This window comes from Notechis scutatus, chromosome 1 (assembly GCF_049901735.1).
Source record: "Notechis scutatus isolate UNSWTSFEM ecotype Mainland chromosome 1, rNotScu1.2, whole genome shotgun sequence".
NCBI classification, from domain to species: domain Eukaryota; kingdom Metazoa; phylum Chordata; class Lepidosauria; order Squamata; family Elapidae; genus Notechis; species Notechis scutatus.
In genome coordinates this window covers 145,884,027-145,902,691 of record NC_142009.1, presented here as the reverse complement: position 1 = coordinate 145,902,691, position 18,665 = coordinate 145,884,027, and the positions used below count along the sequence as shown (strand labels likewise).

Here is an 18,665-nt window from a genome sequence, read left to right as displayed (position 1 = left end):
TACAACCATTTGCACATACAGTATATATGTATATATTACACATGTGGTGATATATTATTTGCTTACAATGAACTCTTTTTGAACATTTTCACAATCATAAGATGTAGGAACTGATTATCTGGATGTGCATCTGAAATTGTGGTTGCTTATGCTTTGCAGATAAAAAGAATTATACATTTGTTTGTTTCTCGGTGGTTGAATTTGCTTACAAGTCTGTTGGCACTACTCTTGAATTAGCTAATGGAAGGAGTACATTGCAGTTGGCTTTTTCCTCAAGAGACAAATCTCAAGGCGGGCTATACATTACCTTTGATGCTAATTTTTTCCCCCTCTGAAATTCCTTCCTCTTGAGGCTTTTACTCTTTTGAGTTCCAGCCTATGTTTGTTTTGCAAATGTGGGCCCAGGTATCCTGGGGGGTTAAGTTTAGCTAGGATTGGAAGTTGTGCTGCGGTGGTTAAGCACTCTTTCCTTTCTGCCCCTTCTCTCCTGCAAAGAACCTCTTCCATTCTGCAAATTAAGTTCAGCTCTATAGATTTTCAGTAATGTCTGTAACTGTGGTCAACAAGTGTAACATGTAATTCTCACCCTTGTAGTGGTATTCATCTATTTTTCTATGTCTTTCAAACATATCCATCTTATAAATGTGTGTCAGTGGCAATTCATGGAAAATATGATGCTGTCTACAAAAATATTACAGGTTGTCCTTGACTTACAACAGTTCGTTTAGTGGCCGTTCAAAGTTACCAACAGCACTGAAAAAAGTGACTTATGACCATTGTTTACACTTATGACTGTTACAGCATCCTCGTGGCCACGTGTTCAAAATTCAGATGCTTGGCAACTGATTCCTATTTATGACGGTTGCAGTGTCCCGGTATCATGTGATCACCTTTTGAAATCTTCTGACAAGCAAAGTCAATCGGGGAAGCCAAATTCACTTTACAACTGTGTTACTGATTTAACAACTTCAGTGCTTCGCTGAACAACTGTGGCAAGAAAGGTCGTAAAATGGGGCAAAACTCACTCAACAAATGTCTTGCTTAGCAACAGAAATTTTGGGCTCCATTGTGGTTATAAGTTGAGGACTTCCTGTATTCTACCATAAAGACTTTTTTTAAAAGTTGAAAAAAACTGTAGGAGGGGATTAGCATGTACAAGCTTATTCATCGTTTATGCAAATTTACACAAATTTCAGAAATTTGGCTGCAATGTGCCAATTGGTGCTAGTACCTCAATAGGACAAAAAATATTCGTGATTAGTATATAAACAACAGCAATAAATGAAACTTGGATTCTTTAGTGTACCCCCTTGCCTATTTGGTTAGTTTATCTATCCCAGAACTGGATTCACAGCCTCTAAAATGGGCTAATTCCATTTGCCTCATTTCAAATTCACATTATGATCTTGGCATTAGAGGAGAGTAACCTTATTCAAAGCAAGGAATCCCATTGGGGTTTTGAGTAGGATGCCAGCGGCCCTGTTCTAAAATGTAGTGAGTTTATTTAAAAAATGAGTTTCATTTTATTTTGTGGGGAGAAAATCCTCAACTGGTGTTAAGTTTAAAATGGATATTTCATTCTGTCCCCCCGTGTCTCATTAAAAAGGACAATACCGTGACAATTTCTGGAGGTCTCTAAGAATAAGGTTTTCAAGAATCATAAGCTTGCCTGGAATCACTTGTGGTTGATTAAACTGAGGTGTACTTCTTTCCTAGTAGGTGTGTTCTTTTCCATTCCAGTATGTTGTTTCTGAATTGTGTTCATTTGAAACCTGTTTCTTGATGGCAACTGCTTCTTGTTTTGATACGTTTGGAAGTTGTTCCATGTGCTTTTCCAGAAAGGTTACCTGCTGCACTTTTGCCTTTGCTTAATTCTTGCTAGCATAAAACTTTGCCTATATTATTCCTTGCCAAGTCAAAAAAGCAGAAAAGTGTATTTTTCATTTCTTCCAAAGTTGTTCCATTATTTTATTGGCGCTTTATTGTAATTGTAATTCAAATGTGGTACTTGGAAAAAAAAACAGGGGGTATCATATTTTAATTAGTCACTGTGTCAAAGGAGGGCTACATTAATTATTGGAAATCACGCCATCCAGATGGTTTTAATTTTCACAGCAGGGAACTGACATCTTTTTAAGGTGATACTTTTCAAATTAAAATCGGCCTGGGTATTACTCATACTTGTTTTAGTTTAAGAGTGAGGTGATGTATCTTGTAGTTTTGAAACTGCCCAGCTTTCCTTGGAGTATTTTGGAGTGGAGAGGTACACATGCATTTTAAAAGAGGCCGAGCCATTTGTTTTAACATGATTGAAATTGACAATTTGGCTTCAGAGAATGGAGGATGGGAGGTAGGCAATCTTTTCGTCATTAGGATTTGTTATTGAATCCACAGGATGGAGTTTGCCAAAAATTGTTTTTATCAACATTATACACAGCAAAAAAAAAAAAAGTTGAAGGATTGAATTCCCTGAGCATTTGACCTATAACTGTAGCAACACTGGCAGACAGAAGCAGCAAAGTTAATGTGCAGTTATGCTGGCCAACAGGCAAATTTTCCTCACGCTGGGTTAATCCATTGGCTTTCCCTGCCCGGTGTTATCTGTTTTGACTGGCAGCCGCTCTCTTGGATCCCAGAAAGAGCTCTTTCTCACAACTCTTTGGCAAAGCTGTTTCCCTGTTCTTTATGGGTCTTTCTTACCATCTCTGCTCGCATCTTCCTCGCAGGCATTTTTTTAAGCCAAGGAACACCTGCTGTCTCTTTTCCAAAGCATCTGTTCATGACTCTCTGAGAAATCGCTGAGCCTGGTTCCTGGAACTTGGCTCACTGCACTTCTCCACAGTCAAGGTGGCCTGCTTTGGGCTTAGAACCACAATGTGAATAAGTTGCCCTGTGTTTCGTCTTTGATCAACTTTAACTTAGGGTTTGAGTTTGGTCTGGTCAGATGAGGTTAAATCTCCAGCACGAGGCTTCTTAAAATTAACAGACTTAAATTAAGAACATACCTGTCCATTTTTATTACTTGCCCTTATTTGTTTCCACCTCCACAAATGCTCTTTTGAAACTATAGAAGGATTATTCTAAAACCTCCAGAAAAATCTTCATGCAGTTAGCAGACTCGTATTCCAAAGATGGATCTTCCCATTCCTAAAATTGTGTTATGCCTATGGTGGCAAATCTATGGCACGTGTGCCACAGGTGGCATGCAGAGCCCTCTCTGTGGCCACGCGCGCCGTCATTCCAGCTCAGCTCCACCACACTTATGTGCATGCCTCCTGCTGGCCAGCTGGTATTCAGGCCTCTGCTGTTCATGCGTGGAGTGGGAGTGGGAGCGCATGCACAGGGGACAGGAGCCATGCATGGGGGCGGGGCATATGCGCATGTGCAGGATGTGTGAATGCTGCATTTTGAGTAAGCACACATGCATGTGCATTTTCGGCACTTGGTGCCAAAAAGGTTCACCGTCACTGTGTTATGTATAAAGATGGAATTATAAACATGCTCAGAGAGAAGTCAAGATATGTAAAAAGTGTGTGGGAACTCTTAAGGAAAAGTAGAGTAAACTCTTTACCAACCTAAAAAGACCTGAATTTGCTCAGTGGCTTCAAATGCTCCCTCTTATTTTGGTGGGATAAGTTGGGAAGAGGTGCAGAAAAGAAAAATGTATGGAATAAACTGAAAGAAGACAAGTTTGGTTGGCTGGAACATCACACAAAATATTTTTTTTTCACAGTGGGTGTCACATGCCACACTCTGTTACATTACACCTGAGTTAATATCTCAGGTGTTACATTCTGTTTCTGTTTGGGCAAGATCTCTACTATTGTGAGCTGCAATTGGCATCATATTCCTCTTACTTTTGAGGCCACAGTGCTGAGCTGCCCTCTGTTGTTTTAATTTCATTTATGAATCTCAGCTCATGATAAAACATGGATCCATTTGTTTTGAAAGAAATAATAAAAAGGGTTAGGACACTCAATATGGAGAATTTTCAGAGAACATTCAGCCATGCAGGCATCTTTTTTTCTAGTGCAGCTGGGAAGTAAGAAAATAATCTCAGAAACTTTCTTGGACAATATCTTTTGAGGAATCTCAGCTTGGCTTTAGTTGGTGCCCTTCTAGATAGTGCCATTCTGAGACAGCTGATAAGGAGGAGAGTAATTGGAAGCCTGGCTTCCTTTCAAAAGATTTGCTGCACCATTTGAGATGCCGGTTCTTGCCAGCAGTTATTGGCCCATTTCATGATGCCATTTGAAACAGGGGGCAGGACCATCTTTTCTACTAATCTAATGCTTTATTTGCTCCCACACAAAGTAGCAGTAGAAAAGTAGTTGTAGTAACTCACCTCCCCACACCCTTCCCCCTTTTTTTCTTGATTGACACGGATTGGATTGAATGTGGGGTGTGGGGTGGGGGGTTGGTTTTGTGATATAAAATATAATCTGGAATCAGTAACATCCGGATGCCCCCTGAATTTGAAAGAAAGTGGGGTTGGGTTTTTGTGTGCGAAACTAATGCCATTCTAATGTCTATGGTGTTCTTTTGATCAGAGTTATCAGCCTGTCTTTTTGTCCAAAAAAACACAGTGTACCCTGATGTGAGTTTTCCCTACGGTTATATAATGGATCATTTATGAGAGCTGGTGTGCTCATTTTGTACTGCATGCCGCCAGTCATATAGCAATGATACTCTGTCTCTCAATTGGAGAACATATAAGAAGTCATCTTCTTCATTCACTCTATGACCAGTCTGGTAAATGCTTGTAATTTTCCCCCTTTTTTTTCTTTTTTCCTTCTTCTTCCTCTTCCTTTACAAGCCCAGCTTCTAGTGGAAACAGACACATTTGGCAGTCAAGTCCGGATCAAAGGGAGAGAGACAGACTTTTACCTTTGCATGAACAGGAAAGGCAAACTAGTAGGGAAGGTAAGTGTTTTCTATTAATTCATTTGTAATATGAGTGTTACCTTTAGCAGTGACTGTGAACTCCCATAATGATGTGTTCTGAACTTTGCCTGTCAGCCCCAAATGAAAAGCAGGATTTGAGGAATGTGGAATTCTTCAAGCATTCATGCTTTTACTTAAAAACAGAAAAAAGAAGGGGAAAAAAATCCTAACTCATAAAATTAAGTACTGTGGCTAACCACTGGGGTTTTATTACTGATTTCTCTGCGTACATACAGGTTTCCATTTTACAGATGCATAAATTGTTAAAAGATGTGCTTCTCTTGTTCTCTCTCCAAAACAATTGGGAGTTTGCATTACGTGATAGAAATCTCTCTTACCTTGGTGGTTTAAACAGGCAGAAACAGAAAACTGCAGAAACATGTTAAGATGTTAGACAATGGGGTATCACTCTTAAAATAGGAACAGTTTAAAATGAAATGATATTGCAGTTTTTAGATCTTATTGGGGATGGGTTTATGCTTCTTATATTACAAGAATATTTCATTACCTCTGATCTTCATATACAAACAGTAGAAGCATGGATGAATTATATTACATTTGCCTATGCCTCTTAGCTGCTAGCTTCAGATTAGATTAAAATGAATCCATTACTTTTGAGGATGGGGGGGGGGTAGTTTCCACTCATGTTTTGTTCTTGTTGGTTTGTTTGGGTCACATTTTTGGCACGTTTGGAGTTTGACAAGGTAGTCAACAGGCAAATCCAGACTCCAGATATTTTAAAAAGGATCTTCCCTGCCTCTCTTCCAAAATTAATTCTTACACTGGCATCAGTTTTTTGGGGTGGGTGGGAGAGGAGGAATCTAAATTTTGGTGTTGGACACAGGGGTGGGATTCTACTGGTTTGGACCAGTTTGGGCAAACCGGATGTTAACGTAATTTCAACCAACTGGCTGACCCTGCCCACCCTGCCTCTCCCCTCCCAGGAGTCTCCATGCAATGCAGGTAAGTGCAGGGTCTGCGTGGAGACTCTGGGAGGGGGAGAACAGGCCTTCCGGAAGTCCAGAAATGGGCCTGTTTCCGGTTTCCGGAGGGCCTCCAGAGCCTGGGGGAGGCTGGTTTCACCCTTCCAGAGGCCCGGTGGAAGCCTCCGGACCCTTGAGAGGGCAAAAACGGCCTCCCCCAGGCTCTGGAGGCCCTCCAGAAACCGGAAACAGGAAGTTCTGGTAGTCCACACCCACCATGGCCACGCCCACCCAGCAACCGGGCAGAGAACCAGTTGCTGGGATTTTTGAATCCCACCCCTGGTTGGAAGACAGTGTGAATTTGGTTTAGAGAAAATAGAGTTGTACGTCTGGAAGCCACATTTCAGATAAAAAGCAGGTGCACAAAGGTACATGATTTAGTTTTAAAGCGAACTACTTTGTGTCTCGACTTACAACAATTCATTTAGTGACTGCTCAATGTTACAACAGCACTAGAACCATTTTTCACACTTACAACCATTGCAACATCTCCATGGTCTCATGATCGAAATTCAGGTGCTTGGCAACTGGTTCATATTTATGAAAGTTGCAGTGCCCTGGGGTCCTCTGATCCCCTTTGGAGACCTTCTGACAAGCAAAGTCAATGGGGCAGCCAGATTCACTTCACAACTGAGTTACTAACTTAACAACAACTGCAATGATTACCTTAACAGCTGTGGCAAGAAAAGTCATAAAATGGGACAAAACTCACTTAACAAATGTCTCACTTAACATAAATTTTGAGCTCAATTCTGGTCATGAGTGGAAGACTACCTGTGTGGAAACCCCCTACAATCTCTGCTGATGTCCTTTGAACTGATGGTGGGCTACCATAAAGAGGCAAGACCAACGCAAAAATTGTTTTACAATTTTTATTTCTAGGTAATGATAGAAGCAGAGAATAAAGACTATGGTTGTTTAAGCCCTGAATACGGTAGATAACGTTACTTCCCTATTAACTAGGAAAACTACCATTGTTTAAAAAACCAAAAAGTGGCAAGGAACACTTTTATTCACCACAGCAATTTTTTTTAATCTGATAAAAGTGGCATTAGTAGGTCAGGAGACCAGCATTAGCATGTGATAGTACAGTATAGTGATTACTATCAGATTAGAATGGAGATCCAGCTTCCGATTGACATTTAGCCAAGTGAAAATCTTCCACTATTTACTGACTCACAATCTGATCTACTTCGTGGGGATACTATAGGACAAGGGTCTACAAACTTGGCAAGTTTAAGACTTGTGGACTTCAACTCCCAGAATTCCTGAGCTAACATGACTGGAGGAGGAATTCTGGGAGTTGAAGTCCACAAGTCTTAAAGCTATCAAGTTTGAAGACCTCGCTATAGGAATAGAGAGGGAAAGAAATAAATCTGTATACTGCTGATTTTCTTGCACAAATGGAAGATTTTAAATTAATATAAATAATAGTAATTATTTGAAAAACCATTTCTATCCTGTTATCCAAGCTATTATTAGATTATTATCAAGATTCATATTTCATATCGTGTTTGATTTACAAAACACCACATGCATTATAATTCTTCCAACAGTCCTTAAAATGGATCTGCATTGCTAGTTATTCCAGTATTTCAGATGGAACAGGGGAAGAATGCCACTAAGAGAGACTTGCCTAATGCAACAAGATTACATGAGTGGTGAAAGTTGGATCAGGAACTTCTAGAGTTGCAGTTTTATAAATCACTGGGCTGTATCAGATCTCCTTGGTCCCAATTCCTGCTGTTAGGCTTATTTCAATGTAAAATCAGAAAAGAAACAAACATCCTAGGCAAACAGCTGGGTTGCAATAACTGTCTGAAGTCATTGGGAGTCAGGCAGCAAATATATTGAATATGCAGTATTATGGTTGGCACAGTCAGCCAGATGTTTAGACTGGATTTGGCATTGGCATCTACCAACTGAGTCCTTCCCAAGGATCAAGGATAGGCAGATGTTGTTCTTTGATGGTATTAAAGGTATCATCACAGGATGCAAGCTGTTCCAATGAAGCTGTCTTTTGGAAATGACTGATGCTGATTTTGTCAATGCTAATGGTGTTCAAGTGGGGCTCCAGTTGTTTTAGGATTGCACCCAAGGTGCCTGTTGTTATTGATATTGTCTCTGCTTTCTTTTAGCACAGTTATAGTTTATTTGCAGATCTTTGTATTTTGTAATTTTTCTCCAGTTTTTCCTGTTCTATTTTGCTATCTCCAGGTCTACTATATATGTAGTAGTAGTCTCTCTCCTCCCCCCTCTCTCCCCCATCTCCCTCTACCTCCCCCCCCTCTCTCTTTGTGTGTGGGTTGGTATGTATATGTATATGTATATGTATATGTATATGTATATGTATATGTATATGTATGCATGTGCATCACAACAGTTAGTTTAGTTTAGTGACTGTTCAAAGTTATGATCATTTTTCACACTTATGACCATTGCAGCATGCTCGTGGTCATGTGTTTTACATTCAGATGCTTGTCAACTGACTCACATTTATGCTGGTAGCTGTGTCCCAGGATCATGTGATTCCCTTTTGCGACCTTCTGACAAGGAAAGTCAATGGGGAAGCCAGGTTACTAATTTAACAACTGCAGTGATTTATTTAGCAAATGTGGTGAGAAAAGTTGTAAAATGGGGCAAAGCTCTTAAACAAATTCTCACTTAGCAACATAAATTTTGGACTAAATTGTGGTCATAAGTTGAGGACCACCTGTATACCCTCTTTGAGTTCTATGGTTTTATGTATCAGGACATCCGGTCCTTAGCAGTTCTTAAAAGTAGGTAAATGTAACCCCAGATGAACAACAACACATGACACATTACATCATGTCATCATTTTACAAAAAGAAAGCCAAAATGGAGAAGCCATGTGTGAAAAATTAATGGCAACAATTGCTTCTTCTAAGATTATTGCTAATCTTTGGTATTGTGTTAACACACACCTCAGCACTGGAGACCAGCAAACTTCTAAAATGTCAACTTTTATAGAGGTAGTCACACTTGCTGATGGTCAATTGATCAAGGGCCCTTGATTAGCAGCATCTGGCTGCTACTTCATACCTATGGAAGCAGTAAGGGTATATTTATTTTTCACACATGGTGTCTCCATTTGGGCTTTCTATTTGTAAAATAAATGATGACATGATATAATATGTCATGCATTGTTGTTCATCTGAGGTTGACCTTCTTTTAAGAATTGATAAGGATCAGATGATTTTTACTACTGTATGTCCTGATGCATAAAACTATAGAACTCAAAGAGTTACTTTTTCACGACTGTATGTGTGTATATCCAGAGCTTTTAATTTTGCTTGAGTCCAGGCCAGTGTTCCAAGTGTGCATCTAATGACTGGATTTGCCCAAGTATTAATTGTCTTTTCTCTGCTGACTTTGGAATTTATGATTTTTTTTCGCTCTAATGATATATTCATTTCTTATTCCTTTTCGACTTGTGTGTTTGATGTTGTCAACTTGATGGATGCCCAGGTATTTGTAGTGGTTGTCTTCATTCTGATTCTTGATGTTATTTTATAAGGCATCTTGATTCCTTCAGTTTTCACCATTTCCCCCCTATTGATGGTGAGGGTGTCACATTTGTCCAGTCCAAACCTCATTGCAATATCTTGGTTGTATATTTGGATAGTATGGAGCAGCAATTCTAATTCAGATGGTGTTTTTCCATACAGCTTTAGATTGCCCATGTCAATCCATGTTAATACAATAATAATAAACCCTGTAATCTTGCATACTCGTCAGGATGACAGGAGGAGATGTGAATTTTAGTTCAGCCCATCAATGCTACTGGTTGGATGATGATGGTTCAGATGCCTCCATGACTTTTGATAGCTTTCGACATGGAAATAATTACTATAAATTATTTTTCATTCAAAGTTTATTTTAATCAACTGAACAGATTTATTTTTTTTCATAGTTTTCATCTATTTTTTTAAATGGTGTTTGATAATCTGAATTACAATTTTGTTTACATGAGTGTGTTTATAACCTCATTGTAAAATATCGCCTTTGAGTCTTATTCTGGCTGTTCTTTTCTTGTCTCAATTCCTAACAATTCCAACAATAGATTGGCATGACCAATTGGGAAACTGTACAGGTAGTCCTCAACTTATGGCCAGTTGGGACCAGAATTTTCATTGCTAAGCAAGGCTAAATACATTGTGCTCAATTTTACCTTTTTGTTACACTTGTTAAATGAATCACTGCAGTTGTTAAATGAACCACACAGTTATTAAGCTTCCACCGTTCAATTTGTTTGCCAGAAGCCAGCTGGGAAGGTCACAAATGGTGATCACATAACCCTTGGACACTGCATTTGCCATAAATAATACATTTCAGATGTCAAGTGCCCGAATTTTGATCACATGTCTATGGGGATTCTGCCATTGTTGTAAGTGTGAATGATTTGAAGTCCCTTTTTTTGGTGTCATGCCTTTGAATGGTCATAAAAATGAATGGTTGTAAGTCAAAGACTACCTGTATAAAGATTCCGTTATAGAAACAAAGCTTTCCAGTACAGCTGCATTGCCAATATCAATAACATCTTAAGGCAGGTGGGTTGGGGTAGGTGAGGAAGGATAAAAAAATGGAAAAAAAAATAGTGATATTGAAGGTCATGCTCATCATGAATATCTTAGTCTCAATTCCTTCTCTGGCAATAACTTGAGCAACTGCATTTTTAATATATTCAACAGCCAATAAAACTCACAAAACATATTTGTGCCTAGATCAAGATACAGATATTTGAGTCCACTCTGGGGGCAAGAATCCCTTTAAGTTCATTTGCTAATAATGAAACCGTGCACCATTCCTATCCCCACTTTCTTTCCTATTAACCTATTTAGAATAAGTCTTTCCTAGCATGTGCCATCTGGCTTTCTTCTCTTTCCTAGTGAACATCTTTGGATTATTCCCCAGCTGAAAACCTGGTCTGAGTTTTAAATTCTTGGTTTCCTATTTTGATCTACAAAGGGCATTACAAATAAGAGCTGGGAAATATGACCAGAGCTAGGTTTTTGAAAAACAGGATGAGTTCCCTGCCTATATATCCGATTCACTGCTGATTATATCACATAGCTGTTTGCATATTCATTTGATCGGTTTTTCCTCTGCTGGATCTAATGTCTGTACAGCAAACTGATAACATAAGAGCGACTATCATTGTTTTTCTATAGGATAAAGGTTTTGGAAAGATCTATGTATCACAAAGGTTCTGATGGATCCCTGTGCCAGTTACATGTTTTAATGTTCAATTTCTAGATAATTAATTAACTTTATTAAAAACACTAATTATAGTAACATAACAGTATTTTCAAATAAGAAATTCAAATATGGTACTCATATGGTAGACAGCTAATCTTTAGAGCTGTGGCTTCTTTGAGCTTTTAGACTGCAGTGGATTAAAAATCTTAATCATTATTTGCATTGTGAATAGCCCCTCAGTCACAGCACATAAATAAATGAGATCATTTCCAGTAAGTCTAAGACCGGAATTACGTCCGTCTTCATATTTGTCAAAGGAAATAATGGTAAACTGTAATACAAGCAGATGGTTGTGGATAGTCCTAATCTTAATACATTGTTTGGCTCATGGAAAGTCCTGAAAATCCCAAGCCTGGGTCTTGGTTTCTTCAAAACCTTAGAACTGGGGAAAGGCCCCTCTCTATTAGCATTTAAGAGATGTGCTGCCAATCAGTACAGACTGGACTAAGGTTGGAAGGACCAATAGGAGTCTTAGTTTAATCTATATAAGCAAGGCTTTTTCGTGGAATGTTGGTGGCTTCCTTATCTAAAATGTAGCAATTTTACAATGTAATCAGGAATTTCCTTCTGGAAGGACAGGAACACATACACACACACATACACACACACACACACCATGCAAACATTCTGATAGCATTTCCACTTTGGTTTAAAACAGTTTTCTTCAATAAGGATGACCTCCAGATTGATGTCCCAAAGGTGCTTCTTTTCAAAAGACAAATGGACGAAGACAATCCAGTTGCCTTTTGGAAAAACACCACCATCTTTATGACAACTATGACCTGGATGACTGAGAATCTCCATAGACACCTCCAGGCTTATGGGTTTTAGCTTCCAGAGTTTCCCAGCCACTATAACTATTAAGAGAATTTTGGACATTTATTCCTAGATTTGGAGGATACCCAGCTCTCTGGTATTTTTCTTGATGATCATAAATCAGCTGAGTGGAAGCTACATTGGAATAGGGTTATTTAATCCTGTTTTCCTAGAGTTTTTAATATTGCATGAACAGAAGTGGAAAACGTTCATGTTTTGTACATGAAATAACTGTGGCTATTCACATAGAGTAGGACAATAGGACTGTTCTTTTAATAGCCTACAGTACTTGTAATCCTACAATAGTTATATGACAGGTCATAAAAGTGGAAATATATAAAAACTGTTCATCGTTGTGTTGTCAGCTATTCAGTTGACTCTGACCCTTAGCCACTCTGTGGATCAGCACTCTCCATGCCCCTCTGCCTCGCACCACTTCCATCATTGCACCGTCGAGCAAGTTGAATCTGTCCAGTCTCAAGAAGAGGCTGGATAGCCGCTTGCCCGAAGTGGTATAGGGTCTCCTGCTTGAGCAGAGGGTTGGACTAGAAAACCTCCAAGGTCCCTTCCAGCTCTCTTCTGAATTTTGAAGTTTAAGAAAAGTTTGCAGAGGACACATAATTGTGCTTTGAACGTGTGTTACTGTATTAGATTATGCCAGGACTTCTCATTTGTTAATGACCGAATCCAAAAGGAGTAGGACATGTATTGGATAGATCCAAGATCAGCAGTTTAATTCATTAGAAGTAGAACCATCTTGTTAGCAAGCACTGTGTCCTCTTTTCTTGAGGTTCCAGATTGAGTTCCAAGCAAACAGAAAGGTAGATTTCAAGGCATATTTTTTTCCCCAAAAGGAGGCCTGGTTTGATAATAGTGATTTACCATTTGGCTCTCACAGTGGTTGGAGCAAGTTCTCTGCCTTGGAGCTGTCCATAGTCCTGCAGGTTGCTAATCCTTATTCTGATGCCTACTTTCTCATGATACCTTCACACACACACAACCCAATTGTGTTTTTTTAAAAAAATCAGTTCTCTCATTGCTTAGTTTTTTTCCTTCCTGCTAGTAATTTTTGGTCCCAGAGGGCTTTTTTCTTCTTTTATAGGCATCAGATCCCCAAGATGGGGCATTGGGATTTTTATTTTTTTTTATTTGATTTTTTTTATCATTTCAGCAAAATGATTTTTTTTTAATTTATTTGTACCCCGCCTTTATTCTTTTTATAAATAACTCAAGTGAACATACCTATCATTTCTTCCTCTTCCTATTTTCCCCACAACAACAACCCTGAAAAGTGGGGTTGGTCTGAGAGAGAATGATCGGCTCAAAGTCACCCAGCTGGAGAAAACCTTCAATATCTCTATTGACAGTAGCGAACTGTCAGCTTACACTACAATAATATACTGTGATTGCTTTGGGATTCATCATCTTTCAGTTCAAAACAGCAATGTTGTGACCATCTTGCAGATGGCAGACTAGAAATGTAACACTGGCTGGAGATGGCTAGTGGTCCCAGAATCTTGTTTATTTTGGGATGAGGAGGACCATAATTTCCCCAGAGTACCCTGGGTAATTTGTAGATATATTGAACTTAACCCACTTGATATGTGTTGCATTGATTTGGATTAGCGTGACCTTAATCCTCTCAAACTGCTGCATGTACAGATGAGAACGATGGTTTCCCCCCTCCCCCAGGTGGCGAGTAACATTGGAATGGAGGCAGAAAGGGGACTCAGGGACATTTTAAAAAACTGTACAAAATACAAAAGAAGATGGGTAATGACAAGTGGTGTGAATGCTATCAAGAAAGCTGCTCCCAATAAGCAGGGCATCTATTAATTTCCTGGATTGTTATGATAGATAGATAGATAGATAGATAGATAGATAGATAGATAGATAGATGATAGATAGATAGATAGATAGATAGATAGATAGATAGATAGATAGATAGATAGATATAGAGGGAGAGACAGATGGATTTCAGTGTGTAGGAGAGCAGCAAAGTAATATCTTTTATAAAAGTTGGGGGATTTCATATATGCTTATTTCCTCAAGTTAAAAATAAAAGTACAGGTAGTCCCTGACTTGCCACCACAATTGAGCCCAAAACATCTGTTGTTAAGTAAAAATTTTGTGAAGTGAGTTTTGTCCCATCTTACGACCTTTCTTGCCATAGTTGTTAAGTGAATCACTGCAGTTGTGAAGTTAGTGACATGACTGTTAATGTGAATCTGGCTTTCCCATTGAACTTGCTTGTCAGAAGGTCACAAAAGATGATCACACAATCCCAGGACACTGCAAATACACAGTCAGTTGCCAAGCATCCAAAGTTTGATCACGTGACTATGGGTATGCTGCAATGATTGTAAGTGTGAAAAATAGTCATAAGTCACTTTTTTCAGTGCCCTTGTAACTTTGAATGGTCACTAAATGAACTGTTGTAAACTGAGGACTGTCTGTATAGGCTAAAGAACATGCAGAAATGATTTTGGAGAAGGAATGTGATGACAATTGGCAAAATATGAACTAAGCTCATGAAGGGAAGAAAATGTTAGAAAGAAACTCAAGTTTCCCCTATCTTGATTCTCTTTGGTATAAGGAGGATGGAAAATGCTGTCAAGTTTTCAAGAATCTGTTACTATGGCTTATAGTAATAGAATTCTAGTATTTATTGTGGAGTAGATTTCCTGACCTGGCCTGACCTGGTCTGGACTGACAGGGATGAGTTTCCAGTCTGTGTAAGCATGAAGATAGTAAGAATTCCTAGATTGAGGAAAAGAAGGAAAAAAAAACAGTGGTCAATTAGTAGGTGTAGAATAATTTTGTATGTTGAGTTGTGAGTTTATAAAAGACTTTCACTTAGTTCAACAAGATATACAATTGATACCCTTTTCCTACTGTCTGCCAGTAGATATTGAATGGATATGGATATACATTAAATGTGCACTGCAATGCAGACAGTTTGACTGCTGCATTTGTTTCAACGGGCTGCAGGTTTACATGTGTCCTTAAATAAGGAAGCTGCCCTGTCTACCACTGCTTTCAATGAGGTGCATACAAGTCTGTACTTTTGAAGGCACATTCCATACTGATATCTCAGACACCAATTTATTTCCACAAGAATTTTCTTTTCCAGATGCTGTGTATCCTCCAAACAATTTTGCATGCACTTTTTTGCAGTAAGTATTGCCAGTACAGAGAGTGTAAATTTGATAGGAGAGCCAGTTTGATTAGTGGCTGAGGCTAGAAAGCGGAAGACCATGAGTTCTAGTCCTGCCTTAAGCCAGATGGAACACCTTGGGCCAGTTTCTTTCTCAGCCCTAGGAAGTAGGCAATAGCAAACCACTTTTGAAAAAAAAAACTCCTGCCAAAAAAAATGGTAGGAAGTAGTCTAGGCAGTCATCAGGAGTCAGCACTGACTTGAAGGCACAATAGATAGATAGATAGATCAATAATAGATAGAAAGATAGATAGATAGATAGATAGATAGATAGATAGATAGATAGATAGATAGACTAGAACATTCAGAAAAGTTGATGTAATTTTCAGTACTACTGAAACTAGAATATCCAAATCAGAAACAGAACTTGTCAGCTTTTTTTGCCATATGCATAAGAGAAATATTACAGCAATTTATAATAACTATAACAAATTCATTATAAGGAGAATATGATAGTTGGATCTGACAGACTCTCCTCAGCTATCATTCATCCCTGTGCAAATACTCTGTCAGAAGTATGTGGAAGAAGGTCCTGTGTTTTAGAGTGAGCTGCGTTTCAGTCACATATTTCATAAATGGAAGCTATTAATATCTATATAAACACTGAGCTTTCTTTTGTGGTTAAATTCCAATTTGGTTACCCTGCCAGGTAGATAATGTTTAAAATGTTAGAAAATATCAACCTGACATCCAGTGGAACAAAAATGTAAATATTTAAGCTTTTTGCTAAGCTGTTTTACATTATCTTCAGTTCGGGCTGTCTTTAGAATGCTACAGATTTTACCAGCTGATACTGCTAGACTTTTAGAGAGTAAAAATTTAGCTACTTCAGCCAAACCACGGGCAACATTTTCTTCATGGTTCTGTATCACTCACTCACATATTAGCTCCACCTTTGGTGAAAAATAGTTCCAATAGCGGTGGACAATGTATAAAATTATAAGCAGCAGTTCAACAGGATGGGAAATAAAGGAATTCTAAAAATAACATTGATGTGAAAGAGCTATTAAGGAGACGTTTAAAAATTCAGTTTTTTGTCCCCTTGTTCTGTAGCATTCTGTTATGTTTCACCCTAGACCCAGTAAAGATATTCTTAATATCTTCTTCAATTATTCTTAGTTCTTAAGCTATTTTCTGCTTTGAAGTTGTTGGTACTAACTGGTTAAAAAGAGACCAGAAGGCAACTTAATCATTCATTTATGAAGACCTTTCTGTGAAAGATCATCTCAAAAAAAAAAAAGAAAAAAAAAGCAGAAAGTTAAAATATAAAAGTCTTTGCTTGAGAATTGCCATTAAGTATGGCCAACAACTGAAGTGATCCAGCAAGTTGCTTGCAAACATTGGCTGATGTGTTTCAGATTTCAATGATCCCTCTAAATCACATTAGGATATGTATGTATGTATGTATGTATGTATGTATGTATGTGAATATGTGTGTGTGTGTATGTGTGTATACACACACACACATATATTTTCTTAGCTGAGTTTCTACAGGTAAAACTCGAAAAATTAGAATATTGTGCAAAAGTTCATTTATTTCAGTAATGCAACAAAAGGTGAAACTAATATATGAGAAAGACTCATTACATGCAAAGCAAGATAGTTCAAGCCGTGATTTGTCATAATTGTGATGATTATGGCTTACAGCTCATGAAAACCCCAAATCCACAACCTCAGAAAATTAGACTATTACATGCAATCAATAAAACAAGGATTGTACATAGAACAATATCGGACCTCTGAAAAGTATAAGCATGCAGATGTACTCAGTACTTGGTTTGGGCCCCTTTTGCAGCAATTACTGCCTCAATGCGGTGTGGCATGGAAGCTATCAGACTGTGGCACAGCTGAGGTTTTATGGTAGACCAGGATGCTTCAATAGCGGCCTTCAACTCTTCTGCATTGTTCGGTCTCATGTCTCTCATCTTTCTCTTGGCAATGCCCCATAGATTCTCTATGGGATTCAGGTCAGGCGAGTTTGCTGGCCAATCAAGCACAGTAATCCCACGGTCATTGAACCAGGTTTTGGTGCTTTTGGCAGCATTTTCCTACTGGAAAATGAAGTCAGCATCCCCATAAAGCTCGTTTGCAGAAGGAAGCATGAAGTGCTCCAAAATCTCCTGGTAGACGGCTTCATTGACCCTGGACTTAATGAAGCACAGTGGACCAACACCAGCAGATGACATGGCTCCCCAAATCAACACAGATTATGGAAACTTCACACTGGACTTCAAGCATCTTGCAGTGTGTGCCTCTCCCTTCCTCCTCCAGACTCTGGGTCCTTGGTTTCCAAATGAGATACAAAAGTTGCTCTCAACAGAAAAGAGGACTTTGGACCACTGAGCAACAGACCAGTTCTGTTTTTCTTTAGCCCAGGTAAGACACTTCTGACATTGTTTGTTGTTCAGGAGCGGCTTGACAAGAGGAATACGACATTTAAGCCCATGTCCAGGATCCATTTGTGTGTGGTGGCTCTTGATGCACTGACTCCAGCCTCAGTCTCCTTGTGAAATCCTCTCCAGACTGCGGTCATCCCTGCTGCTTGTGAACCCTTTTCTTCCACACTTTTCCCTTCCACATAACTTTCTATTAATGTGCCTTGATACAGCACTTTGGGAACATCCAACTTCTTTTGCAATTATCTTTTGAGGCTTTCCCTCGTTATGGAGGGTGTCAGTGATGGTTTTCTGCACAACTGTCAGGTCAGCAGTCTTTCCCCTGATTGTGATTCCTACTGAACCTGACTGAGAGACCATTTGAAGGCTCAGGAACCCTTTGCATGTGTTATGGCTTAATTAGCTGATTAGAGTGGGACGCTTTGAGCCTAGAATATTGAACCTTTTCACAATATTCTAATTTTCTGAGATTGTGGATTTGGGGTTTTCATGAGCTGTAAGCCATAATCATCTCAATTATGACACATCATGGCTTGAACTATCTTGCTCTGCATGTAATGAATCTATCTCATATATTAGGTTCACCTTTTAAGTTGCATTACTGAAATAAATGAACTTTTGCACAATATTCTAATTTTTTGAGTTTCACCTGTACATTGATCTTTTATTTGTTTTAAAAGATACCAATATATTTATTTTAAAAGATACCAATATATGTATATGTATATGTATATATATATATACATATATATATATATATATATATATATATATATATATATATATATATTAAAATATTATTACATAGTACATTATATTATATTAAAAATATCCCATACACATACATTAAAAATGTCCTATAAGTCTGTATACAGTATATATATGTGCAAGTGTGTGTTTTTGTGTGTGCGAGTATATATTAAAATACTATTCTAGGAAAATGACAAAACTTTACAAGATAATATCATATGGGTCAATGAACCCTCAAGTTTTTTACACGATCAGCAGTGAAATTCTGAAATTCTATCC

General features: G+C 38.5%; 1 protein-coding gene across 4 annotated transcripts in view; it reads left to right on the top strand.

The window, feature by feature from the left end:
* Positions 1-18,665, top strand: part of FGF18 (fibroblast growth factor 18) — a 148,162-nt gene that overhangs the window by 117,078 nt on the left and 12,419 nt on the right. For 2 of the 4 annotated variants that reach the window (XM_026668416.2, XM_087948128.1), the window contains one exon: positions 4,817-4,923. The exons of 1 other annotated variant lie outside the window; for it this stretch is intronic. In XM_026668416.2, the coding sequence (XP_026524201.2) occupies positions 4,817-4,923 (107 nt within the window). The remainder of the gene's footprint in view (positions 1-4,816; positions 4,924-18,665) is intronic. One more of the 4 variants, XM_087948116.1, reaches the window with a different exon arrangement.